General features: G+C 44.3%; 2 protein-coding genes across 2 annotated transcripts in view; one reads left to right on the top strand and one right to left on the bottom strand.

The window, feature by feature from the left end:
• Positions 1–389: 389 nt before the first annotated feature.
• On the top strand, positions 390–10,355 carry LOC137419212 (uncharacterized). The gene is made up of 3 exons (XM_068105361.2): positions 390–1,778; positions 3,274–3,406; positions 9,885–10,355. Exons 1-3 carry the CDS (start codon positions 489–491, stop codon positions 10,097–10,099), a joined length of 1,638 nt encoding a protein of 545 aa, XP_067961462.2. The 5' UTR covers positions 390–488; the 3' UTR covers positions 10,100–10,355.
• Positions 10,356–24,258: 13,903 nt separating this feature from the next.
• PGK1 (phosphoglycerate kinase 1) overlaps positions 24,259–25,192 on the bottom strand; it is a 39,936-nt gene continuing 39,002 nt past the window's right edge. The window contains exons 10-11 of the mRNA XM_068116498.2: positions 24,905–25,003; positions 24,259–24,706 (exon numbers count right to left, since the gene is read on the bottom strand). Coding sequence (XP_067972599.1) covers positions 24,666–24,706; positions 24,905–25,003 — 140 coding nt within the window. The 3' untranslated portion in view covers positions 24,259–24,665. The remainder of the gene's footprint in view (positions 24,707–24,904; positions 25,004–25,192) is intronic.

The raw sequence follows: 25,192 nt of genomic DNA on the forward strand, positions 1-25,192 counted from the left end.
TTTAAATCTTTGTTTCATTGAATGAAAATTTTATATAATATATGATCTTTCGCTGTTTCGATTCCTCTAATTTCGCATTGATGCTTCGTGGCGGTGTAAACGTTGCGGAATATTGGTTGCTTTACTCTTTCTTCAAGAGTCGAATGTAAATATAGGGCACTCGTTATAATACCAACGACACTTGTCTTGTCGCCGTTTTTTAGAGATAAATAAAATTACAAATAAGGAAAGCCATCCTCATTCACAGCTTGATCCATTCCACCATCCCTCCCACATATTTTTCAACGCTCTCCGTGCCCCGCCCCCAGAACCCGCCTACTACTCCGCCCACGAATTTGTCCACCACCACTTTGAAACCGGAAGTCAACAAACTTAGCTCCTCCCCCGTCGTGCGCGGGACCTTTAATAGGTGCATTCAACACGCGATGCGGCTTGTGTCGTCTCGTGAGCGTTATTTCTGAGGAAAACTTGGAGTTTGGAGTCGAACTATGGATACTAGACAAGAAGCGCTGATTACTTTGCTTAGAAGAGCAGGTGGGAAGATGTGCAGCGCAGAACTAATCCAGGCTTTCAAAAAACTGCCTACTGAGCCTGAGGGTAGAGTCGTAACCCTGGAAACGCTGAAAGGGCTGATTTCACTTGTTGCATTTGTGCATTTGGAGGGTGAAGAGCAAATGGTTGTTCTTAAAAATAAATGGGCAGAACAAAAGTGTCTGACAGATTTGTGTCCATGTTCAAATGAAATATTGAGTTCTTCCCAATCTCAACTAGGAATGTCAACCAGTTTGGACGTTCATGCTGAGGCTGTACCAATTAACTTGAGTCTAGATCAATGGGAAATCCAAACAATAAGTAATATAAACCTCGATTCGATGGACAACTCTTCCTGTCATGGTATCGAGGATGAAACCATGGTGCCTGGAGAATCACGGTCGATTATCATGGCAGGACCAGCTGAACCAAAGTTGGAGTATGATTCAAGAACTGAGGACATTAATTGTATGGAATTGATGAATTCAGGTTATGCTGGAGGTTTAAGTGGTGATGATGTAGAAACAGAACTCACTTGGAATTCAAATGATGTTAAAAGGGATATGGACGTGGAGGAAAAGAACGATTTCTGGGTGAGGGGACCATTTTTACCTACAGCGTGTTCACAAGAATGTAAATCAGAGTCAAGGTGCTCTCTAGACAGGTCTAGGTCTTCCTGCTCTGAAATTTATATTGGGAAGAAGGTCAATCTGGTCAATCGGGGGTCTTCATTGCCTCGACAGCTGAGACGGATGACCTCTCCGTGTTTCTCTTTTGATCTACAAAGGCGATTGGCAACCAAAAGTGTTTTAGGCGATGAAGAGATCTCGTCTTCATCTTGGTCACTTCGCAGACCAAGTTGCAGTTGCAAACGGAGAAGCCAAGGGTCATCCGCGAGTAGCAGTTGGTGGCTCTGGGGCAGTGTTCATGCAATTGCTGCGGCAGAACAACACTGGCTCCTTGAAGTTGCCAATGGCCACTGGTTGAGTTTGAAAGATATAGTCAAAGTAGAGCCAGGTCTATGCCGGCACCGAGACCCTGTGACCGGTTACACTGCGTTGCACTGGGCGGCGAAACGTGGAGAGACGCAAGCGGTTCTGCAGCTATTAAATGACCGATCGGGCACACCCGAGGATGTCGATGCCCCAGCACGAGGTACAGGCTACACGGCACTCCACCTAGCAGCACTGCATGGTCACCTGGAGGTTCTCAAGATGCTGGTCGGTGCTTTTGGTGCAAACACCGAGGTAAAGATCATTGAAACATGTGAATAAGGTAATTCAAAGATAATCTAATTGAAAACAAAGGTGGCCTGTAATTTTTAACGCACATGCGCAAAGTGAAAAGTGTGGTTAAGCAATTGGGTCACTTTGTCTGTCCATTTGTCCATCTGTGTGTCTGTGTACAATCGTCAGTTTATGATCGAGGAACGACTTGATTTCCATTGAATGTTGAATTTGAACTCTAATCTGAACATAAATCAGATCACGAACCTGAAGTTTAGTAAATACTTTGGACCTGAAATCATCCCGATCACACATTCTCAGAGAGGAGTCAGATAACTATTTTTTTTGTCCATCTGCGTCCATCTGCGTCTGAAAGACATTCCAAACAGGAAAGTTACTGTTTTTAAGGATGTCATAAAGGAGACAAACAACAGGCAAGAAGAACGGCTGTAATGTGTTAAATAAGGTGGCGTAAAAGATGCTACATCAAGGGCGGCAAACTTCTGATTCATTTTTCTACAATCTTTACAATACTCATTTTAATTGAATTGAATTATATAGTTGAATTATAGAACCCAAATCAAGAAATATCAATAAATCGCCTTTTTGGCACTTTCAGTAACCTTCGGTTTAGCAGTACCTCGACAAAATATTATGGCATTTTACTTCATCTCGACCAATCAAATTTGCCACTCGTTTCCGAACGGCACTCCACCTAAATTTACTGGAGTCCTCCAGCTGAGTCATCTGATCCATCATCCGATCCATTTGTGTGGAAAGTGGGTATCCAACCAATTACGAACTCCAAGTGAGAACTGTGGTGGGGCACCATGTTGCTTTCATGTGTGTTGTCCCATGGCTGAATTTTTGGAAGAGGAAAGCTTTGAATGATTTCCCAGTATCTCTGTCCGTCCATTGTATTGCAGAGGATGTCAGGTTCAATGAGTTGGGTTGAAGTCATTCCGCACCAAACAAGCATTCAACTTTGGCTGAGTTTGACTATTATATCATTTCTGGATCAATTCCTGGCCAGTTAATGGCAGTTACACCTGTTGACAAAACCACCAACGTGGAAAACAGCCTCGTCACAACTATGGGATATGCCTCTTTGTGGTGGTTGTACCCCCCAATGCAAGTCGGGGGCCAAATCTTCCCCATTCTTTCCTGCTGTCTGGATTTGTCAGGGCAGTGCGGTCACAGTCACAGTCGCAGTCAGAGTCCCGATCGGGCCCCATGGACCAGCCCATTCCCTCTTGTCTCTTTCTCTTTCTCCCTCTATTTTGTCATTCAACTCTGCTGTTGACGCGCGCCCCCCCCCCGCCCCCTTCCTCTATTTCTGCTGTTCCTTTTGTTCTATTGCATTTTGATCCACTCACTCTACAGTATGTTCTCGCTCTTCCACGAGGCTTGACTTTGCATCCAAAGAAACTTTTTAAAATATGGAATTAATTATGGATCACCCTGCTCATAAATTGTCTACAATATGACTCCTTATTCATGGAAGTGATTTTTGCAGGTGCGTGATCACAGTGGCAAAAAGCCATGGCAATACCTACCCTCAGACCTATCTGATTCTCTGCATGAATTGCTTGGGGCACCAGATTCTTACCTCAAAGGAACTCCATCTTTCAAAGATAATTGGCTCAGAGGTAAAGTACCCATCCATCCAGATTGTACTGGATGGCTTTTTGGAGATGTCACCCTCTGCTTGCTCTATTTTGTTTTTACATTTATGCTCTAATTGCTGTATTGTTTATTTAATTATTTTTTTCCTCAAGATTCATGTCAAGCCTGGTGTTGGCTTAGCGGTTAGGATGCCAGCTTGGGATCCGAGGATCCTGGGTTCAAATCCCGGTTGATGGCTCAATTAACACCAGGGGGGTTGCACCAGTTGACTCCAGTTGACTCACCAGTTGACTGGTGACTCACCACTCACCAGTTGATTAACACCAGTTGACTCAGCCTGCCATCCTTCTGAGATCGGCAAAAATTGAGTACCAGTTGACTGGTAATTCCCTGTGTGTCGCAAGAGGTCAATCGGGGGTCTTCATTGCCTCGACAGCTGAGACGGATGACCTCTCCGTGTTTCTCTTTTGATCTACAAAGGCGAATTGCTTGGGGCACAGGGTTGGTGGCAGGAAGGGCATCTGGCCGTAAAACATTGCTTCAGAAAGGGGACCACAGTGCCCCTAAAAGGCCAACCCCTGCTCTGCGGGGAAAAATGGCCTCTAAAGGCGGATCCTCAATTTTAATGTCAGTTAATAAGCGCATAATCAATCATGCTAAAAATTCCAATAACTTTGAGACTTTGAAACAATGACGTTAAATTTTGAGTGTTGGTTCACTATTCCAGCTATAAGCAGCATTTGCACTTTAAAATGTTTTATTTATTATGTTCTCACCTTTCTTTGCTGTATTTTTTTTAATACAGTCGGACCCCGCTATTCACGGGGGAATAGCGGGGTTCCATGTTCCTGGAAAATCCGCGAATAGCGAAACCTGCGAAAAGCGGGGCATTGTTTCAATAGAAAAGGGGGGGTGTGGGGGAGATATGTTCCCGAGTCACGGAAAACCGCGAATAGCGAGGAACAAACCACGAACGGCGAGGCAAAATCCGCGAATGGTGGCGCAAATCCCGAGAATGTCGACGATAATCCGTGAAGGTTGATGAAAGTCCCGGAAATGGCAAGACAAAACCCTCGACGATAATCCACGAAGGTCGATGAAAATCCGTCAATGTCGATGAAAATCCGTGAAGGTCGATGAAAATAAGTGAAGGTCGATGAAAATAAGTGAAGGTCGATGAAAATAAGTGAAGGTCGATGAAAATAAGTGAAGGTCGATGAAAATCAGTGAAGGTCGATGAAAATCCATGAAGGTCGATGAAAATCCGTGAAGGTCGATGAAAATCCGTGAAGGTCGATGAAAATCAGTGAAGGCCGATGAAAATAAGTGAAGGTCGATGAAAATAAGTGAAGGTCGATGAAAATAAGTGAAGGTCGATGAAAATAAGTGAAGGTCGATGAAAATAAGTGAAGGTCGATGAAAATAAGTGAAGGTCGATGAAAATAAGTGAAGGTCGATGAAAATAAGTGAAGGTCGATGAAAATAAGTGAAGGTCGATGAAAATAAGTGAAGGTCGATGAAAATAAGTGAAGGTCGATGAAAATAAGTGAAGCTCGATGAAAATCAGTGAAGGCCGATGACAATCAGTGAAGGCCGATGAAAATCAGTGAAGGCCGATGAAAATGAGTGAAGGCCGTTGAAAATGAGTGAAGGCCGATGAAAATGAGTGAAGGCCGATGAAAATGAGTGAAGGCCGATGAAAATGAGTGAAAGCCGATGAAAATGAGTGAAGGCCGACGAAAATGAGTGAAGGCCGACGAAAATGAGTGAAGGCCGACGAAAATGAGTGAAGGCCGACGAAAATGAGTGAAGGCCGACGAAAATGAGTGAAGGCCGACGAAAATGAGTGAAGGCCGACAAAAATGAGTGAAGGCCGACGAAAATGAGTGAAGGCCGACGAAAATGAGTGAAGGCCGACGAAAATGAGTGAAGGCCGACGAAAATGAGTGAAGGCCGACGAAAATGAGTGAAGGCCGACGAAAATGAGTGAAGGCCGACGAAAATGAGTGAAGGCCGACGAAAATGAGTGAAGGCCGACGAAAATGAGTGAAGGCCGACGAAAATGAGTGAAGGCCGACGAAAATGAGTGAAGGCCGACGAAAATCAGTGAAGGCCGACGTAAATGAGTGAAGGCCGACGAAAATGAGTGAAGGCCGACGAAAATGACTGAAGGCCGACGAAAATGAGTGAAGGCCGACGAAAATGAGTGAAGGCCGACGAAAATGAGTGAAGGCCGACGAAAATGAGTGAAGGCCGACGAAAATGAGTGAAGGCCGACGAAAATGAGTGAAGGCCGACGAAAATGAGTGAAGGCCGACGAAAATGAGTGAAGGCCGACGAAAATGAGTGAAGGCCGACGAAAATGAGTGAAGGCCGACGAAAATCAGTGAAGGCCGACGTAAATGAGTGAAGGCCGACGAAAATGAGTGAAGGCCGACGAAAATGACTGAAGGCCGACGAAAATGAGTGAAGGCCGACGAAAATGAGTGAAGGCCGACGAAAATGAGTGAAGGCCGACGAAAATGAGTGAAGGCCGATGAAAATGAGTGAAGGCCGATGAGAATGAGTGAAGGCCGATGAAAATGAGTGAAGGCCGATGAAAATCAGTGAAGGTCGATGAAAATGAGTGAAGGGCATTGAAAATCAGTGAGGGCCGATGAAAATCAGTGAAGGCCATTGAAAATCAGTGAGGGCCGATGAAAATCAGTGAGGGCCGATGAAAATGAGTGAAGGCCGATGAAAATGAGTGAAGGCCGATGAAAATGAGTGAAGGCCGATGAAAATCCGTGAAGGCCGATGAAAATCAGTGAAGGTCGATGAAAGTCGGTGAAGGTCGGTGAAGGTCGGTGAAAATCGGTGAGGGTCGGTGAAAATCGGTGAGGGTCGGTGAAAATCGGTGAGGGTCGGTGAAAATCAGTGAAGGTCGGTGAAAATCGGTGAAGGTCGGTGAAAATCGGTGAAGGTCGGTGAAAATCGGTGAAGGTCGGTGAAGGTCTGTGAAAATTGGTGAAGGTCGGTGAAAATTGGTGAAGGTCAGTGAAAATCGGTGAAGGTCGGTGAAAGTCGGTGAAGGTCGGTGAAGGTCGGTGAAGGTCGGTGAAGGTCGGTGAAAATTGGTGAAGGTCGGTGAAAATTGGTGAAGGTCGGTGAAAATCGGTGAAGGTCGATTAAAATCGGTGAAGGTCGATTAAAATCCGTGAAGGTCGATTAAAATCCGTGAAGGTCGATCAAAATCCGTGAAGGTCGATGAAAATCAGTGAAGGCCCATGAAAATCAGTGAAGGCCGATGAAAATCCATGAAGGTCGATGAAAATCAGTGAAGGTCGATGAAAATCAGTGAAGGTCGATGAAAATCAATGAAGGTTGATGACAATCAGTGAAGGTTGATGACAATCAGTGAAGGTAGATGAAAATCAGTGAAGGGCGATGACAATCAGTGAAGGTCGATGAAAATCAGTAAAAGTCGATGAAAATCCGTGGAGGTCGATGACAATCAGTGAAGGTCGATGAAAACCCGTGAAGGTCGATGAAAATCCGTGAAGGTTGATGACGATCAGTGAAGGCCGATGAAAATCCGTGAAGGTTGATGACAATCAGTGAAGGCCGATGAAAATCAGTGAAGGTCGAAGAAAATCCGTGAAGGTCGATGACAGTCAGTGAAGGTCGATGAAAATCCGTGAAGGTTGATGACAATCAGTGAAGGCCGATGAAAATCAGTGAAATTCGATGAAAATCCGTGAAGGTTGATGACAATCAGTGAAGGCCGATGAAAATCAGTGATGGTTGATGAAAATCCGTGAATGTCGATGATAATCTGTGAAGGTTGATGACAATCAGTGAAGGTTGATGACAATCAGTGAAGGTTGATCACAATCAGTGAAGGTTGATGACAATCCGTGAAGGTTGATGACAATCCGTGAAGGTTGATGACAATCAGTGAAGGTTGATGACAATCAGTGAAGGTTGATGACAATCAGTGAAGGTTGATGACAATCCATGAAGGTTGATGAAAATCCGTGAAGGTTGATGACAATCCGTGAAGGTTGATGACAATCCGTTAAGGTTGATGACAATCCATGAAGGTTGATGAAAATCCGTTAAGGTTGATGACAATCCGTGAAGGTTGATGACAATCAGTTAAGGTTGATGACAATCTGTGAAGGTTGATGACAATCAGTGAAGGTTGATGACAATCCGTGAAGGTTGATGACAATCCGTGATGGTTGATGACAATCCGTGAAGGTTGATGACAATCGGTGAAGGTCGATGACAATCGGTGAAGGTCGATGACAATCGGTGAAGGTCGATGACAATCGGTGAAGGTCGATGACAATCCGTGAAGGTCGATGACAATCGGTGAAGGTCGATGACAATCCATGAAGGTCGATGACAATCCGTGAAGGTCGATGACAATCCGTGAAGGCCGATGACAATCCGTGAAGGCCGATGACAATCCGTGAAGGCCGATGACAATCCGTGAAGGCCGATGACAATCTGTGAAGGTTGATGACGATCAGTGAAGGTTGATGATGATCAGTGAAGGTTGATGACAATCCGTGAAGGTCGATGAAAATCCGTGAAGGTCGATGACAATCGGTGAAGGTTGATGACAATCGGTGAAGGTTGATGACAATCGGTGAAGGTTGATGACAATCAGTGAAGGTTGATGACAATCAGTGAAGGTTGATGACAATCCATGAAGGTTGATGACAATCCGTGAAGGTTGATGACAATCCGTGAAGGCCGATGAAAATCAGTGAAGGTTGATGACAATCTGTGAAGGTTGATGACAATCGGTGAAGGCCGATGAAAATCAGTTGAAGCAGGATGCCCGTTTGGCGTTTATCGTCCATCGACTAATGCCGGCAGACAGGATGCCCGTTTAAAGTCCATCGACTAATGCTGGGATACGGTATGCCCGTTTAACGTCCATCGACTAATGCCGGGAGACGGGATGCCCGTTTAACGGCCATCGACTAATGCCGGCAGACGGGATGCCCGTTTAATGTCCATCGGCAAATGCCGTCAGACGGGATGCCCGTTTAACGTCCATTGACTAATGCCGGCAGACGGGATGCCCGTTTAATGTCCATCGACTAATGCCAGCAGACGGGATGCCCGTTTAATGTCCATCGACTAATGCCAGCAGACGGGATGCCCGTTTAACGTCCATCGACGAATGCCGGCAAACAGGATGCCCGTTCAACGTCCACTGACTAACGCCGGCAGACAATACCCTCATTTAATGTCCACTGACTAATCCCAGCAGACAGGATGCTCGTTTAACGTCCATCGACTAATGCCGGCAGACAGGATGCCCGTTTAACGTCCATGGACTACTGCTAGCAGATGGGATGCTCGTTTAACGTCCATCGACTAATCCCAGCAGACAGGATGCTCGTTTAACGTCCATCGACTAATGCCGGCAGACAGGATGCCCGTTTAACGTCCATGGACTACTGCTAGCAGATGGGATGCTCGTTTAACGTCCATCGACTAATGCCAGCAGACAGGATGCCCGTTTAACGTCCATCGACTAATGCCAGCAGACAGTATGCCCGTTTAACGTCCATCGACTAATGCTAGCAGATGGGATGCTCGTTTAACGTCCATCGACTAATGCCAGCAGACAGGATGCCCGTTTAACGTCCATCGACTAATGCTAGCAGATGGGACGCTCATTTAACGTCTACGGACTGTTGCCAGCAGACGGGACGCCCGTTTAATGTCCATCCGAGCACACTTTGATGTTTCATCCTGACTGTGAAACACCAAATGACAGTTTATAGTTGTCAGGAATCAAACACAAGCTAGACAGCTTAGACATCAGTGTGCACACCTCTAGGCCATCCTGCCACCCACTATATACCGGTACAATGAAACCTTTAAACGTGCTGATCATATCCAGGAAAAGTGAAACCAAACACCAAATCTGCTTAACACCTTTTCCTCCCAAGTACTCGAGCCTTCATCATAAATGCTTCCCACGACTACAGTTATCAAATATGTAAGTGAGGTTGTAGTTTCCTAACTAGGCTTTCCATTAAATTTCTGGGGATTAAATGTGTAGAATTGTCACATTTGTTACAATACAAATTGGATGGTAGGATACACCTTCACTTCTGAAACGATGAAATGGAGGTGACATTAGATTCACCTTGTAAGCCGGGGACTTCCAAACACCTGTTAAATACTAGACAGAAGTCAGAAGGGAACAAATGGATAATTGTATTTGTTTTCTGCTTGACCATGAGTTTGATGCCGTTTGGTCATTGATTCTAAATATGTTTTATTTTATTTCCACAATAATCAATCTTTTACCTGTTTATTCCTGTTTTTCCCTTTTTTTGGTGAACATGTGCTCATTCAGTAACAAAACGAATTGAGACCACCAGACTAACCTCCATCCTTAGCTGAATTCCAAATCAAAAGTCTTCTCCGAATGAAATTCTCATTTCAAAGATTCTGATACTTTCTTCTTCTTTCTGGTACGCGTACCAGGCAGATGGCTGTTCAACAAATCACCTTCAATGCATCAAGTTTGTGAAGGGCGGCTGTCGTCTGCACTCCATGGTGCTGGAACCAGGAAGAATGTATACCAGGAGCTGTGCTCGACAAAGCTTGCCAGGGCCTGGTTTAGAATGAGTGGCCAAAGCAGCCCAATTTCTAACGAGGCTCGCAGGCGTCCGGTACTCCGCACACGCTCAAACTTCTAGTGCTGTTGAAGCCATGGCTGAAGAACTTGATCACTGATCAGCGTTTGCTTCAATCGTAACGTCCTTGCTATCTGTGTCCGTCGTGGTGCTGTTGATTACATTCGTGCGCATTTTCTGGTCGTTTTCACATCGCAGATTTTTGTTTTGTTCTAAGATTTTGGTGTACATTGAAGAACCAAAATGAGTCCGAGGTGTTTGTCCATTTACAGTTTGTTTATGTTAATGAAATAAACTATTTTGCCTTTTCCTCCCCTTTTAACGAGAATTTATTGCAATTTGAAAATCATAACCTTTCACTTTCACACTCCAGCCTGGGTATAAATCCTAACCAAGCTATAAACTGCCATCCTGATGTTTCGCAGGTAGAAGATTCATGGAAGTGTGTGCAGTGCCATCCCTCAGATGGACGTTAAACTGGGCATCCTGTCTGCTGGCATTAGTTGGTGGATGTTAAAGATCTCACGGTGTTCTTCATGAAGAGTAGGGAAGCCATCAACAGCAACCTGAACAAATTACAAATTCCTACCCGAACGACTGCTGGGAGAGGAATAGCAATAACCAGGCCGCATGACCCTTGGCTATTAACCTGCTTTGGCGGAACCAACATTCTGCAACAGACTATGGTACATGAGTCACCTTTCGCATTTAGCACCTCAAATCTCACCTGTCCTGTACTGAATGACAACAACAGGGAGTTTGATGTCAAAAGTTTTGCCAATACATGTTTTTTTTGGTTCACGAGTTATCAAACAGAGTGACCACTATATTCGTCATGGGTGTGTGTCTGTGTGTCTGTCTGTCTGTCTGTCTGTCTGTCCGTAGCATAACTACCCGATGATATCATCCGATCTTGATGAAACTTGGGTGGGAGGTCGATATCATGATCTAGTTGTGTCCTGCCTAGAGTGGGCGTATTGCGCCCATTGTGGGCGGAGCCACGCCCGAAAAAGATGTCTTTTTTAGGGGGTAATCGAGTTCAAGCTACATCTTCTCCGAGGGAGTTGGTGGAATCTGACAGGGGTTTCGGTATTTGGTTAGGCCAATGTCATGTGTCTAGCCCCACGGAGCTCGATTTTTCATTTTCGCCCCAAGGTCAAGGTCACAAGGTCACGAAATTTAGAAAAGTCGATTTTTGATGGTTTTATTACATTGTTCGCTTCCTGATAGGGTGAAATGTCGTACATTATCTTATATTATCACATAAATCATGACATACAAGTTTTCCAACAAATTTCAGAATCTTCGACCTTTGACCTTTGAAGGTCACAAAGGTCAAATTTTCAAAGTTGTCAGAATCGAACCGAATTTTCGGTATTGTTTAAATAACTAACCTCATAACTGATTATACATTATTTTCTATCTCATTTCAAGGTCAGTAACCTTCGTTTTGACATTTCCAGGCCAGCACCACACACAATTACGTACAGCTGGCTCTTAAAGGCCTGTGCACGCAGCGCATTGGGGCCCTTTGTAAATAGGCATGTACACCGCATGTCGGGGGCCGACACCTGCCACGTGGGCCCCAGACACCCCAGTTTGGGCCTGTTTCGGCCATAGTCCGTCCTTTGTCATTGAATACCGCTCGCTCGTGAACCATCGTCGTCTCCTGACTTGTTTCTTTCTAAAACCCCTTAAGACCACTGAGAAATATGAATCTTCAGTGGTTTGCGGAATGCAGCTTTGCTTTCCAGACTGAAGTATTGATAAATGTGCCTATATTTGCCTTTCCAGACTTCTTTATCTTGGATCTTGGATACAGATTTGAGCAGGAATGCTGCATAAACTACTGCACTGGCAGAGTAGATGATGAGGAACATTTTGATGCAGCACGTTTCTAAATCGTACATACAATCATGCCACTCAGACAGGTTTTACACACAACCATGGTATCTCAGACGCAGATGTACACCAGAAACAGACAGGTGCAACAAGTCCAGGTGAAAAAAGGTAGATTCAGTTTGTACCGCTTTATCATGAAAGTTTCTCTCACACAACCATGACGAACTACGTCTACCGAAGCAAAAGGCTTCTGGATGGAGAAAAGGGAATGAGGATTTGGATTTTGTTTCACCAGTTGAATTGAGCGCAGATGAGCGTGTGTTGAGAGTTGGTAAAGAATTTCGCCCATTTGGAACTCTGCAGCACGCCAGTCTGAGGCACAAGTTGCGCCATGGGTGCAGCACCCAGCATATGGTCAGACAGACAGAAATACATACCTGTAAGCCGTGGGACGTATGCTCAAAATCGGATTAGTTTATGTTTAGTTTACTACCTCAGTGGCATGACGAGTTACAATGTACACTGTGAACATAACCTCAAACCAGGGGCACATGACTTTATCATGATCCTTTTATAACTTATTTTCTAAATACTTACTGCCTGAAGTACTTTTCGAATATTTTCAGCTTATTTTAGAAGCTTTGTGAGCCATGTTAAGAACAATACTTATCTCTGACACAATATACTTGACTAGCGGGGTCACCCGTGGGATTCCCACCCGTGGGAATCCCACGGGCATGGATGTGTGTGACGAATTTTAAATATATTTCGACTGTTATTTTAGGCGGTGTATTTTCGTTTATCATCATGGCGCGATTTTAAAAAATATATCTCTACATTTTCCTCTCCAATACCTCCTCACACTTTACACACACACCGGCCCATGTTTACATATACACACACACACACACACACATATACACCCACACACATATACACACACGTACATCGACACACATGCGCACACACACACACACACACACACACACACACACACACACACACACACACACACACACACACACACACACACACAGACACATATACACATATGCACATATGCAAATATGTATACACATATGTATCCACATATACACATATATGCACATTATACACACTAGGGCATGCCCGTACTATATCTATATCTAAAATTATATCCCCCCCTCTATTTACATGAAATGGTTTGGTCCAAAGCGAACGGCTTGCGAGTACGGTGACAATCCCCCCCCTCTATTTACATGAAATGGTTTGGTCCAAAGCGAACGGCTTGCGAGTACGGTGACAATCCCCCCCCCCTCTATTTACATGAAATGGTTTGGTCCAAATCGAACGGCTTGCGGAGTTTGGTAAAGAAATCGCCATAGCGTGCACAAAAGCGCAGGAAAGCGAAAGAATCGCAAATTAGTTTTAATTAGTTTTAAAACATAGTTTAACGGCAACATAGTTTGCCAACGTGAAATAAATGAATACGCTCTCAAATGTGCCGTCCGAGGCAGAGTCTGTTCGGCACGTTCGGCACACGTGATAGCTCGCTGCTCTCTGATTGGTTGAATCGTTTTTTGGACATAGCTCGGTAACTACTTCTCCGATTAATATGAAACCTTGAAAAGGCACATCCTCGGGTCCCCAGCAATATACCTGGCAAGTTTAAAGTATATCGGACCCGTGGTTGTCGAGAAACAGCGGTCACAGACATACAGACATACATACAGAGATTACTGGAATTATAGATAGATATATACATCTACACACACACACACATACACATACACATACACAAAAACAGACACACACGTACAGACATATATACACACATACACACACACAGACATATATATACACATACAACAACAACATGCATTTTAAGGCCATTTTCCCTGCTAGAGCGGGGGTTAGCCTACATACACATACACACACACATATATACACACACACACACATATGCACGCGCGCGCGCGCACACACACACACACACACACACACACACACATATGCACGCGCGCGCACGCACGCGCACACACACACACACACACACACACACACACACACACACACACACACACACACACACACACACACACACACACACACACACATACACATGTCCCACATGTATATATCCCACATCCCACATGTATATACATGTTTAAAGTGTACGTGCCCTTCCCCCTTCCCCCCTCCCCCGCCCGGCAACGCTGGGTACTTCTGCTGGTAACGAATAAAATAAAAACGAAGAAATATTTCTCGGTAATTTCATGAAACTCGGTGGAATTGGATGAAATTCGCTCGGTGAATTCACTCGGTGTATTCGGTTCGGCTCGGTTCACTCGGTTTAAAGAGCGATAATGTCGACATGTTGCGGTCTGTGTCATGTTGGGCGGTGTATGATACTTGTTGGCTGTTGGGCGGTGATATGGTGTATTTTCAAATATATATCTCTGCATTTTCCCGCGTTGCTGACACCGAGTCGTTCTTCATCGACTGTGTCATTCATTTTGGAAATGGAAGTTTCCACGCAACGCATGAATTGTCACGAGTCAAGAGGAAGTGTCTCGTCATCATCAAATGACAAATATATTACATTGTGAAAATTAAAGATTTCAAATAAACCTATTTAAAGTGTATGCGCAAATAACTAATAAATAAAGAAACGAAGAAATATCTCTCGGTAATTTCCTGAACCATATTTTACTTCCGGCTAATAATGTTGAATGAAATAAAAACGAAGAAATATATGTCGTTTTGTGACGACTGTCATCAAAAGTAAACGGTGAATTCATTAGGTTCGGCTCGGTTCACTCGGTTTAAAGAAAAAGCGATAATGTCGACATGTTGCCGTCTGTCATGTTGGGCGGTGTATGATACATATTGGGCGGTGTATGATACATATTGGGCAGTTGTTGGCGGTTTGGCGGTGGGCGGTGATATGGTGTATTTAAAAAAATATATCTCTGCATTTTCCCGCGTTGCTGACACCGAGTCCAAAACCATCGATAAAAATGAAATCAGATGGTGAGTTAGATTGGAGATAAAGGCGTGAGAGAGACTCAATGGCCTTGAAGTTACAGGCGTTTGAGAATTCATTTCGTTCTATAAACGGCAACTTTCATCGGATTTTCTTCCCGTTTTTTTTCAACCGAGTCTAAAACTATGTTAGCGACTGTGAAAAATGAAATGATATATCGAATTTGATTTGAAATAAAACTGGGAGAGAGAGCAAGACACCACGGGCCTACAAAACAGGCCTCAAAGCTATGCGAGTTAATAAAATGGTGGATATTTGTTTATAATTATATGAAGCCACTCCCAGAATGGGTGGAGCTATGGGTGGAGCTACTCTGCAAACCGAGTAAGCCACACCCCGGACAGACGCCCAACAGACAGACAGACAGAATCATCTACGGCTATTATAATATAGATTATGTTCTGAACGCCGACATTTCTTGGGGTTTTCGCGCTTGCCGGGGCGGAATACATGATTTTTAAAGTCGGTATTTTACACCAATTCTCAGCCTGAAAAACAATGACATCATAGAAGCTCTGTGGTTTATCCAGCACAGATACGGCTATCTCCAATTCATACATAAATGCCTAAGAAAAGAGGGAAGGCGGCATGGCATCAAAGGAAGATTTTATGTAGTTAATAGAAATACCGCACTGCACTTGTATTTATATTAACTGTACAAAATCTCCACAAATACCAGAGTTTACATGAACTTGACACCTTTCAAGTAAATTCAATAGCTTCACGATTACCAGACTTTAATTGAAATAGAGGAAACTTCAAAAAAGAAAAAGAAATTTAGGGGAAAATAGATCCAATAAAAATGTTAAAATAAATTAGAACACACTACCAATTAAAAAAATATGTTAAATACTTGTTTGTTCCTCTTTTACTCCATGTTGGTGAATCACCTTCCTGAGGCCGTTGAATCAGGGCCATGTCAAACCTGCTTACCTTCGTTCACCTCCTCCATAAGGTATAACCTTGATTTTAAAAAACCAAAAAACCGTCGGGCTTTATCAGGAGGTGCACCACCATTTTATGTCACTCCTACCCCGATAACAATGTTTTATAACCCAATTGAGCCTACCTAACCCTCCCTCTTAATTGCCGGCCAAAGCACAGAAAGGGCAGAGAGGGCAGAGGGTGCAAGACCAAAAAGGAGGTAGAAGACAGAGAACACTGACCTGTCTGTGATGTGAATGTGATAGGCCCAGAGACTCAGCTTCATAGTGGGAGGTTCCAATGATATTGAGGGCCTTGGTTTCCACAGTGTGAAGGTGTGACGCAGGGCCCAGGGGAGCCAGCTCAGAGGGGAGACCACCTCCGAATGTACATAATAAATTGATTTCCCCTTCACCCAAAAAACAAATTTGTGGGTTTTTTAAAATTAAAATTTGTTATCTAAATATTATCACCTCGTATTGAACTTAGTTCAATTTCTCTGAAAGTAAAGAGCATTTCTCTATGTTGTTCCTAATTCCTGGATTGGAGATGACACAGTTTTTTGGTAATTACCCTGCGCTCGCGAAACGAAAGGTAGGGTTAAGCAATCGGGTCCGTCCGTACGTCGTATGTACTTGCGTACGTGTCTGCATTTTAAAAATTAATTTTCTTGGCAACCGTTGGTCCGATTGACATGTAATTTTCACCATAGGAGGGACTCCTCTTGTAGAATATTTTAGTGAATATTATGTCGTCACAGGTCACGTGCTACGGGCGCCATCTTGGAAAAACCAAAAAACTTTGCACCTCTATGTCTCAAAAACCGCTGCACAGAAATAATTGAGACAGGTCTCATTGCAAAGAACTCTCCATGCGGAATAGCATATGCGAATGATGACGTCATAGGTGCCGCAGTTATGACGTCATAATTCGTCAAGTAAAAAACTTTATCCGATCAGGATGAAATTTCTTGAGCATCTTCTCGCTATAAATTGATGCAGAAATAAAATTATAATGACGTCGTAGGTCACGTGGTTCGGACGCCATATTGTTTTGAGTGAAAAACCACTAAAATCCAATTTTCTCCTAAACGACTGAACAGATCGAGGCCAAACTTTGCAGGCAGAATCGCATACCCATGTCGAACAAAAAAGTCAGCGAGAATGATGTCATGCATCATATGGTTTTGGAGTTATGACGTTTTTAAGCATAAACTTTTAAAACCAAGCTCCTCCCTCATTTGTGATCCTATCGAGGGGACACTTCACAGATGTGTTCAGCATATCTGTCGACTAAAATCACCTTTTGGAATTTGTGATAGGTCACGTGGTTTGGCAGATATAAGTAATTAAACGAACATATTAAAAAATTTATACCTCTTGAACTGCTTCATTGATCGACGTGAAACTTTATATTATGTTGGAGGTAATGAAGTGTAACATGTGTGCAAAATTTCAAGATGATTGGATGTACGGTCTGGAAGCTAGAAGTTGTTATTGCATGAAGAAGAAGAGTCTTCTAGAGTGGGCATGGAATTAATTATCACGCTGCAAATGACTAGCAGGCAAAGTACGGCGCGACCTCACGGGGTAATTTTGACCTCAAATAAAATTCTCATTTCAGATTTGTCAATCGCTGAGGTATATTAACACACGACCAAAACAGATTTGGCGAAATTCCGCCGATTTTTGACGAAAATATAACATTTGTGTATGCATTTCAGTAAAGTAAAGTGTGTGCCGTGTCACATTTTTAAAATTGAAACATGGCTCATTGTAAGTAACTCCATATGGGGAATGGCGTTGTTAACCATGACGTCATTGGTGCCATAATTACGACGTCACAATTACGATGACAGGGACAACGCTTAGTTTTATCAGTTTGAAATGTATTGAGCGTGATCTATGCAACAAATACAGAATTGGCATTTAATATGGAATATTTTTTTGTGGGGGTGAACTTACTTTTCAAGATGTCTTAGAACCAAAAGTTCATTGGAATTATGTTGAAATTATTCTAGATTTTGTTAATGTGACCTTTAAAAGAAACAAAAACCACATTTGACATGTCGAAGCAAATAAATTGATCCTTGAAAGTGATGTGAACTGATATCGAACTCAATTCACGGACAGTACTGTGTTAAACTTCTGTATGTTTTCCAGAAGTATCTCTTTATTTTGCACATGAGCCAATTTTTTTTTAAACAAAAACAAAAGTTAAATTACGACTGGGATTACGGACAGTAAAATTACAGTTCAGTACTTCGTGTAACCCCACGAGCATTCAGGAGAGCACGTACACGTTGAGGCATGCTGTTCACGAGATTTGCCAAGGTTTGGACAGGAATCGCTTGCCATGCAGTGACAATAGCCTGCTGCAATTCACGCACAGAGGTCGGCTGCTGGTCCAAGTGGTCGATTTGACGCATTAATTCTGCCCACAAGTTCTCTATCGGATTCATATCCGGGGACATCGCAGGCCACTCCATATGCTCCACACCACGGTCAGCAAGAAAGTGTTGGATCATGCGAGCACGATGAGGCCGTGCATTGTCATCTTGGAAGACAAAGTTTCCTCGAAAGGCTGCACGAGCAAATGGAAGCAATGTTTCTTCCAGAATGGCCCTGTACTTGAACTGGTTCAGGTTTCCATTCAGAACAACCAGGTCAGTTTTGCCCCCTGCATGAAAAGCAGCCCAAACGGTCACCCCACCACCTCCAGCTTGGACTCTTGGCACTATACAATCTTTGTTGTAGGCTTCATGCACTTGTCTGCAAACTCTGTCAAATCTGCACACTCTTCATGTCTGTCAAATCTTCCCCCTTGCCCCTCCCCCCCAAATCTTCCCAAACACCCATCCCTTTCAAATCTCCCCCCCCCCCCTGCCCCTTCCCTCCTAAACTCCCCCCACACCCCACCCCTCCGAGACTCTCCCTCACTCCTCCCCTCCTAGACTCCCCTCTCACCCCTCATCCTCAAAGCATCCTCCCCGCTTCTTCCCCCTTCCAACTTTAACCCTCATCTTCCTCAACCTTCTGCCTCACTCTTCCCCCTCCTCAAATAACACCTCACTGCGCCTCACCCAAACACCATCAAACCTTTTGTCCGCCCCATTCTTCCCTTTCTCCAAGCTATTCTGTAATCTCTGACACACCTGCAACAGCTCTCCCTACCTCTTCCTCCTCTTCCACATCCTGCCCTACCGCCCCCCCCCCTGTTCTGTATCCGATGCTCCCCCTTCCTCTTCCTTAACAGTATGGACCTCAAACATCCGGGGCCTTCGCTCAAACTTAACTGATCTCTCCATACAGGTTGCTTCTGACAAACCAGACGTGATCTGCTTAACAGAAACCTTCCTCCTTCATGATGTCTCTGATTCCTTGGTATCTCTCCCAGGTTACTCCCTCCTCCGGTATGATAGACCTGAGCCTCGTTCTGGAGGTGGGGTTGCTATCTTTATAAAAAACTCTCTTCCTCACTCGCCCTGCACTGCCCTCCCTCCACCTCACACCCAGGAATACCTTTGGCTACGGCTTCCCCTTCGCTCCCACCTTTTGTTCATATGCGTGTTGTACCGTCCACCAAACAGTGATGACTCCATCTACATCTCGCTGTCTGATAATATGGACCAACTTCTATCTACCCATCCCAACTCTCTCTTCCTCATATGTGGTGATTTCAACTGTCACCATGCCAGTTGGCTGGGGGTGGGTACCTCTCTCACCAGCCATGGCTCTTCAGCAAAGGACTTCTGTGACTCACTGGGACTGACACAATCTGTCAATTTCCCAACCCGGATCTCAGTCAACGGAGAATCTTCTCTTCTGGACTTGGTTATGACTAACTTCCCTGAAAATGTCTGCTGCTCTTCTTCTGCTCCAATCGGCTCTTCTGATCATGTGCTTGTTAAAGTGGACATCTCTCTGACCATTTTCAGAGAGCCTCCTCAGCGTCGACGAGTCTGGCATTTCACTCAGGCCAACTGGCACGGTCTTCAAGCAGCCATCAATCATCTGGACTGGTCTCCCATCTCTACTGCCTCTAACATCAACTCATCCTGGGAATTCTTCCAAAGTAAATTGCTCTCTCTCATGCACAGTTTTATCCCTTCTCGTCTTCAGTTGTCATACCCTTCCTCCCGTCCATGGTACACGGAATCTTGTGGTGAGGCTATTGCCCAGAAACAACTTGCTTTCGTCTCCTGGAAAGCAAATCCAACGGAAGGAAATCTCATTTCCTTTCACAAAGCCCGAAACAAGTGTGTGTCCACCCTCAGGAGAGCCAGGAAACAATATCTCTCCGTCCTCAGGACCGAACTCTCTTATCTGTCTCCCTCTTCCAAATCCTGGTGGCGTCTGGTAAAATCTGTTTCTGGTGTTTGTTCCCCCTCCATCCCCTCCCTCACCTTAAATGGCCACACGGCTGACTCCGCACGTGAAAAAGCCGAATGCCTCAACTCTGTGTTTGCCTCTAAATCTTGTGTCCCAAACCCATCCCTCTCTGTACCCACCGTACCCAGTCGTACCCAGCTGCTCCTGGACTCTGTGTCCTTTCCTCCTGACAAGGTGGAAAAGTGTCTGTCAACCCTCGACTCTGATTCTGCAACTGGACCTGACGGCATCAGCCCACGGGTCCTAAAATCATGTTCTTCCGCTCTTTCACTCCCTCTCTCTGTTCTCTTCACCCTCTCTTTTGCTCAAGGTCATCTTCCATCTGTTTGGAAATCTGCCGTCATCACCGCTTTGCACAAAAAAGGTGCAAAAACAGATCCCAGCAACTACAGACCAATCAGCCTTCTCCCAATTATCAGCAAGGTCATGGAATCCATCATTGCTTCAGATATGAAATCTTTCCTCTTCTCCAATGGCTTGATCTCTGATCATCAATTTGGTTTCAGACCTGGACACTCCACTTTGGACATGCTGCTTCTGCTTTCTCAACAATGGATGGAGGTCCTCAATGCCAAACAGGAAATTAGAGCTGTCTCCCTTGACATATCACGTGCCTTCGATACAGTCTGGCACCCCGCTCTGCTCACCAAACTCTCCTCTTTTGGTATCCATGGAAATCTCCACGCATGGCTGGCGGACTTCCTCTCTAGTCGTAGTCAACGTGTGGCCCTGAATGTGTTTCTCTCATCTCCTCTTCCTGTTCAGGCTGGAGTTCCCCAAGGCAGTGTTCTGGGCCCTGTGCTTTTTCTGGTCTTCATCAATGATCTCTCTGACTCTCTTGAAAATCCTCTCTATCTCTTTGCTGACGACTCTACTCTCTGTCGCTCCATTCTTCATCCCTCAGATCGGCAGTCTGCAGCCTCCTCACTCTCTGCAGACCTTGACAAAATCACAGACTGGGCAAACAAGTGGAACATGTCTTTCAATCCTGACAAATCTCACACTCTTACGATGTCTCTCCGAAAAGACCGACTGGACAACCCTCCCATCCACTTTCTGAATAATCCTCTCCAAGAAGTTCTGTCACTCAAGCTTTTGGGTCTCACTATCTGCCATGATCTTTCCTGGAAAAACCACATTTCAAATCTGGCCTCCAAAGCCAGTCGCCGACTGGGCATCCTCCGTCGTGCGAAGTCCTTCCTTGGCACACCTGAGCTCCTCACCACATACAAGGCTTTCATCCGCAGCTCAATGGAATACTGCTCTCCCCTCTGGGCTGGTGCTCCTGCCTCACACCTAGCTCGCCTTCGCGCTGTTGAAACCAAAGCATTCAGAATCATTGGAATCTCCCGCGATGAAGCTAACTCCAAGGGCCTCTCACTCACTCACCGCAGGCAGGTTGGTGGTCTTTCCGTCTTCTACCGACTCCTCTCTGGCCTTGCCCCCCCAGCTCTCTCTGGGCTCTGTCCCGCAAATATTCCTACAGGTCGCACAAGATCTGCCTGCAACCCTCTTTTGGTTAAACTGCCAAAATCAAGACTCTCTGCTCACCTTCACTCCTTTATTCCTCTTTTCTCCCGCCTCTGGAACAAACTCCCTCACTCTCTTCAATCCCACTCCACCCTCCAAGTCTTTAAAACAGCTGTTCACCACCATCTCTTTTCTTCCCCCATCCAAAACCTTGATCTTTTCTACCCCCGCTAATTTCACCCCAATTCCCCTTTTTGAAATACCAACTTCTGTCCTGGAAGTCCTTGGTGTCCTTGTGCTTTATACTTCTCCCTCCCCCCCCCCCCTTCCCATGCCTCCTCCCCCCGGGCCCTCTCCCTTCCACACATCTCCCTGCTCTCGGATGTTGTGTTTGTGTGCTTCCCCTTTTCTCCCCATCTTGTCTTCCGCTCCCTCTTTTTGTGTATTTTGTTTGTCTGGTCGATTTGTTTGTGAAGTAAATGTTAGCTCTTTCACGAGCCTCGATTCAGTATACAACAAAAAAAAAAAAAAAAAAAAAAAACTCGGACGTGGCCATCTTGACGATAGACCATAAATCTAGACTCGTCACTGAAGATCACGTGATTCCAGTGTCCTGGCTGCCATTGACGGTGCTCTCTGGGCCACTGCAATTGGTGCTGGTGGTGTTGTCTGGTCAGGCGTGGCTTTCTCAGGGGACGCCTGGCATGATAGCCTGCTTGAACCAGTCATTGGTTGACTAGCCTTCTGGATACAGGCACGTTTGTCAGATGCTGCCACTCAGCCCTAAGCCGATTCGCTGACTTGGTACGGCTATTGCGGACTAACCGGTGCAGCTGGCGATCATCCCTCCTTGTGGTTCTGCGGGGACGTCCTGGCCTCGGTATTGGAGTAGGGACACCCCTCTGAGCATTTCGTTTCAGGATCTTTGACACCTGACCTTGAGTGATGCCATACTGCCGAGCAATAGCACACTGTTTCATGCCGTAATTTCGTAAAGCCACCACTCCATGACAAACAGCATTGTTGAGTTGACGGACCATCTCCAGAGGAAGCGGCAATAACTTTTGGAGACGTGCAGCAGTTGTTTTCCACTAATACAGAACGCAACAACCCTTGTATATCCGACTGTGAAGCCAATCATCAAATGCACCTGTCCGTACATTTTGCCACGCCACCTGTGATATAATCCTGTTGTTGACTTCTTGCTGCGACAGACAATCAGTGACATGGTTCTTTTCACAAATAAATCACCAAAGTGTAAAAGAAACTCACCAGATTGATATTCTGAGTTAAGAAAGTAAACCCAAGTCAAGAAAAAAAATTATTCCATATTAAATGCCAAGTCTGTATATTAGAGAATACTAGTACCCGACTGCAAAGCTGCAATGAGCCGGCGAAGCCAAAGCCTCTTGCCAGTATTTTACCCATCACTATGGCATCAGTAGGTTAGGTAGTTGGTAGTAGGTAGGTGTAGTAGGTACCGTACCTAGTTCAAAATGACACCATTTGCATTCTGGATGAGATTAAAATTTATAGCCGGCAAAGCCGGTGTTGTGAATGAACTCGTACGTATTATGTTGAAAAGCCAGATTTTGCTGGATCCTTTGAGAATTTCGAAGCTTTGACGCACCAAATCACTCAATGGAGGGTGCCATCTTGCGGATGCGGAAGTATGCATAAAAAATTGCGAAAAGTTCAATAGGAGTTTGTTTCACCCGTCTTTGTTTGATTCACAATCTTATGCACCTCTCATGTGTAATTAAAATACTTTGAGGCTTTGGCTCCGCCGGCTCATTGCGGCTTTGCAATAGGGTACTAGTAAAATGTCCTTCTTGATTAATTCGGTGAATTCCGTCTCAACTTCGGATATTTTCGGCTGTGAAAAACTATGCCCCACGGCCGTGAGATTTCTAAAAAATAATTCTTCGTCAATTTTAGAATATTTGACGCCGTTTTCAACCTCCGAAACGTGCTACCGGTAATAAGCTTTTTTGAAATACTTTTTCAAATACTCGAATCTCATTGGTTCCGGTGTTTGGTGACGATTTTCGTTGAAGATGACCAGGACCCGAGGAACGAGGTTGGTCTTAAAGTATTTTAATTACAAATTAGAGGTGCATAGGATTGTGAATCAAACAAAGACGGGTGAAACTGAAACAAACTCCTATTGACCTTTTTCGCAATTGTTTATGCATACTTCCGCATCCGCAAGATGGCGGCCTCCATTGAGTGCTTTGGTGCGTCAAAGCTTGGAATTCTCAAAGGATCCAGCAAAATCTGGCTTTTCAACATAATACGTACGCTTTCATTCACAACACCGGCTTCGCTGGCTATATATTTATGATGTCATCGCGCACGTGGTCTGGCAGCCATATTGAATAAAAAAAAATAAACGTTCAAAAATAGAAGAGTTGGCTCACACCAAGTTGACTGCGCAGGTTAAGTATTCTATGAATACCATCTAGTTCCCTTAAAGTAATGGTTTAGTCATTTAGTAGGATTCTTCTGATCAAGGCATTACTGTTGTATCATTCATAAAAACCCATAAAAATAACAGGGAAAAAATCAGCTTGATGAACAAGGTCGTGGGGAATTTAATCGAGAAAGAAATTAATGACATCACAGTTATTTGTAATATTTTGCACGACATTCCACTTTTGAATTGCATATGGACAATTCATATCCCTGAATATCCATTACATGAAAAGAAAAGATATTTCTGGAAAAGAAGGTGGGGTTTTCTTCCTTAATTAAATATATCCGAGTTTTGTTTCTTTGCATCAATAATTATTCGGTTTGTGACCGAAAGGTCTTGAACTTTAGAAATCAATAGTCATCAAGGCGGGGAAAATGGCATAAAATCAAGCCGAAGCTGTTTCTTTCCGAAAGTTTGACATTGTGGTGCAAATGTAAATAAGTGCAACTTTTCTTCTGTCTTCATGTTGTCATTAAAAAGCAATAAGTGATGCATAACAAGCTATGCATCATTTAGTGCTGCCACGCCAGGAAGCACCTTGCCTGAAGGAACAAACAAAGCAGGGTTCAAAGAAATGATTGAACGGAATAATCATCTTCTATATAAAAGTGAATGAGTTGTTTGTTTGTGACCTTATTCCTCTGAGCTCCCAAGATTAATCGTGACGAAACTTTATAGGATCACTTTTTTTTTTTAACCACAATGCACTCACTGTACTAGGGGTTTTAAACAGTACTCACCTTCCAGAAGCTCAAGGCTGGCACCACCACCAGTGCTCACATGGCTCACTTTGTCTGATGTTTTCCACTTCGCACAGCAAGTTGCTGTGTCACCCCCACCTGAGCCAAGGTAAAGAGCTCATCATATGACAAGTGGTCTCTCATATCATCATCATCACTGTTTCTATTGATTCTTTTAAATGTATTTTCACTTTTTTTCTTTATTGCTATTTTGACCTAAACTAAAGAGAATTTTCTTTCACGAGTACACCCGCTCACTATGGGAGCGACAGGGGGAGTTATGTTATT

This window comes from Myxine glutinosa, chromosome 1 (assembly GCF_964187855.1).
Source record: "Myxine glutinosa chromosome 1, kmMyxGlut1.1, whole genome shotgun sequence".
Lineage (NCBI taxonomy): Eukaryota > Metazoa > Chordata > Myxini > Myxiniformes > Myxinidae > Myxine > Myxine glutinosa.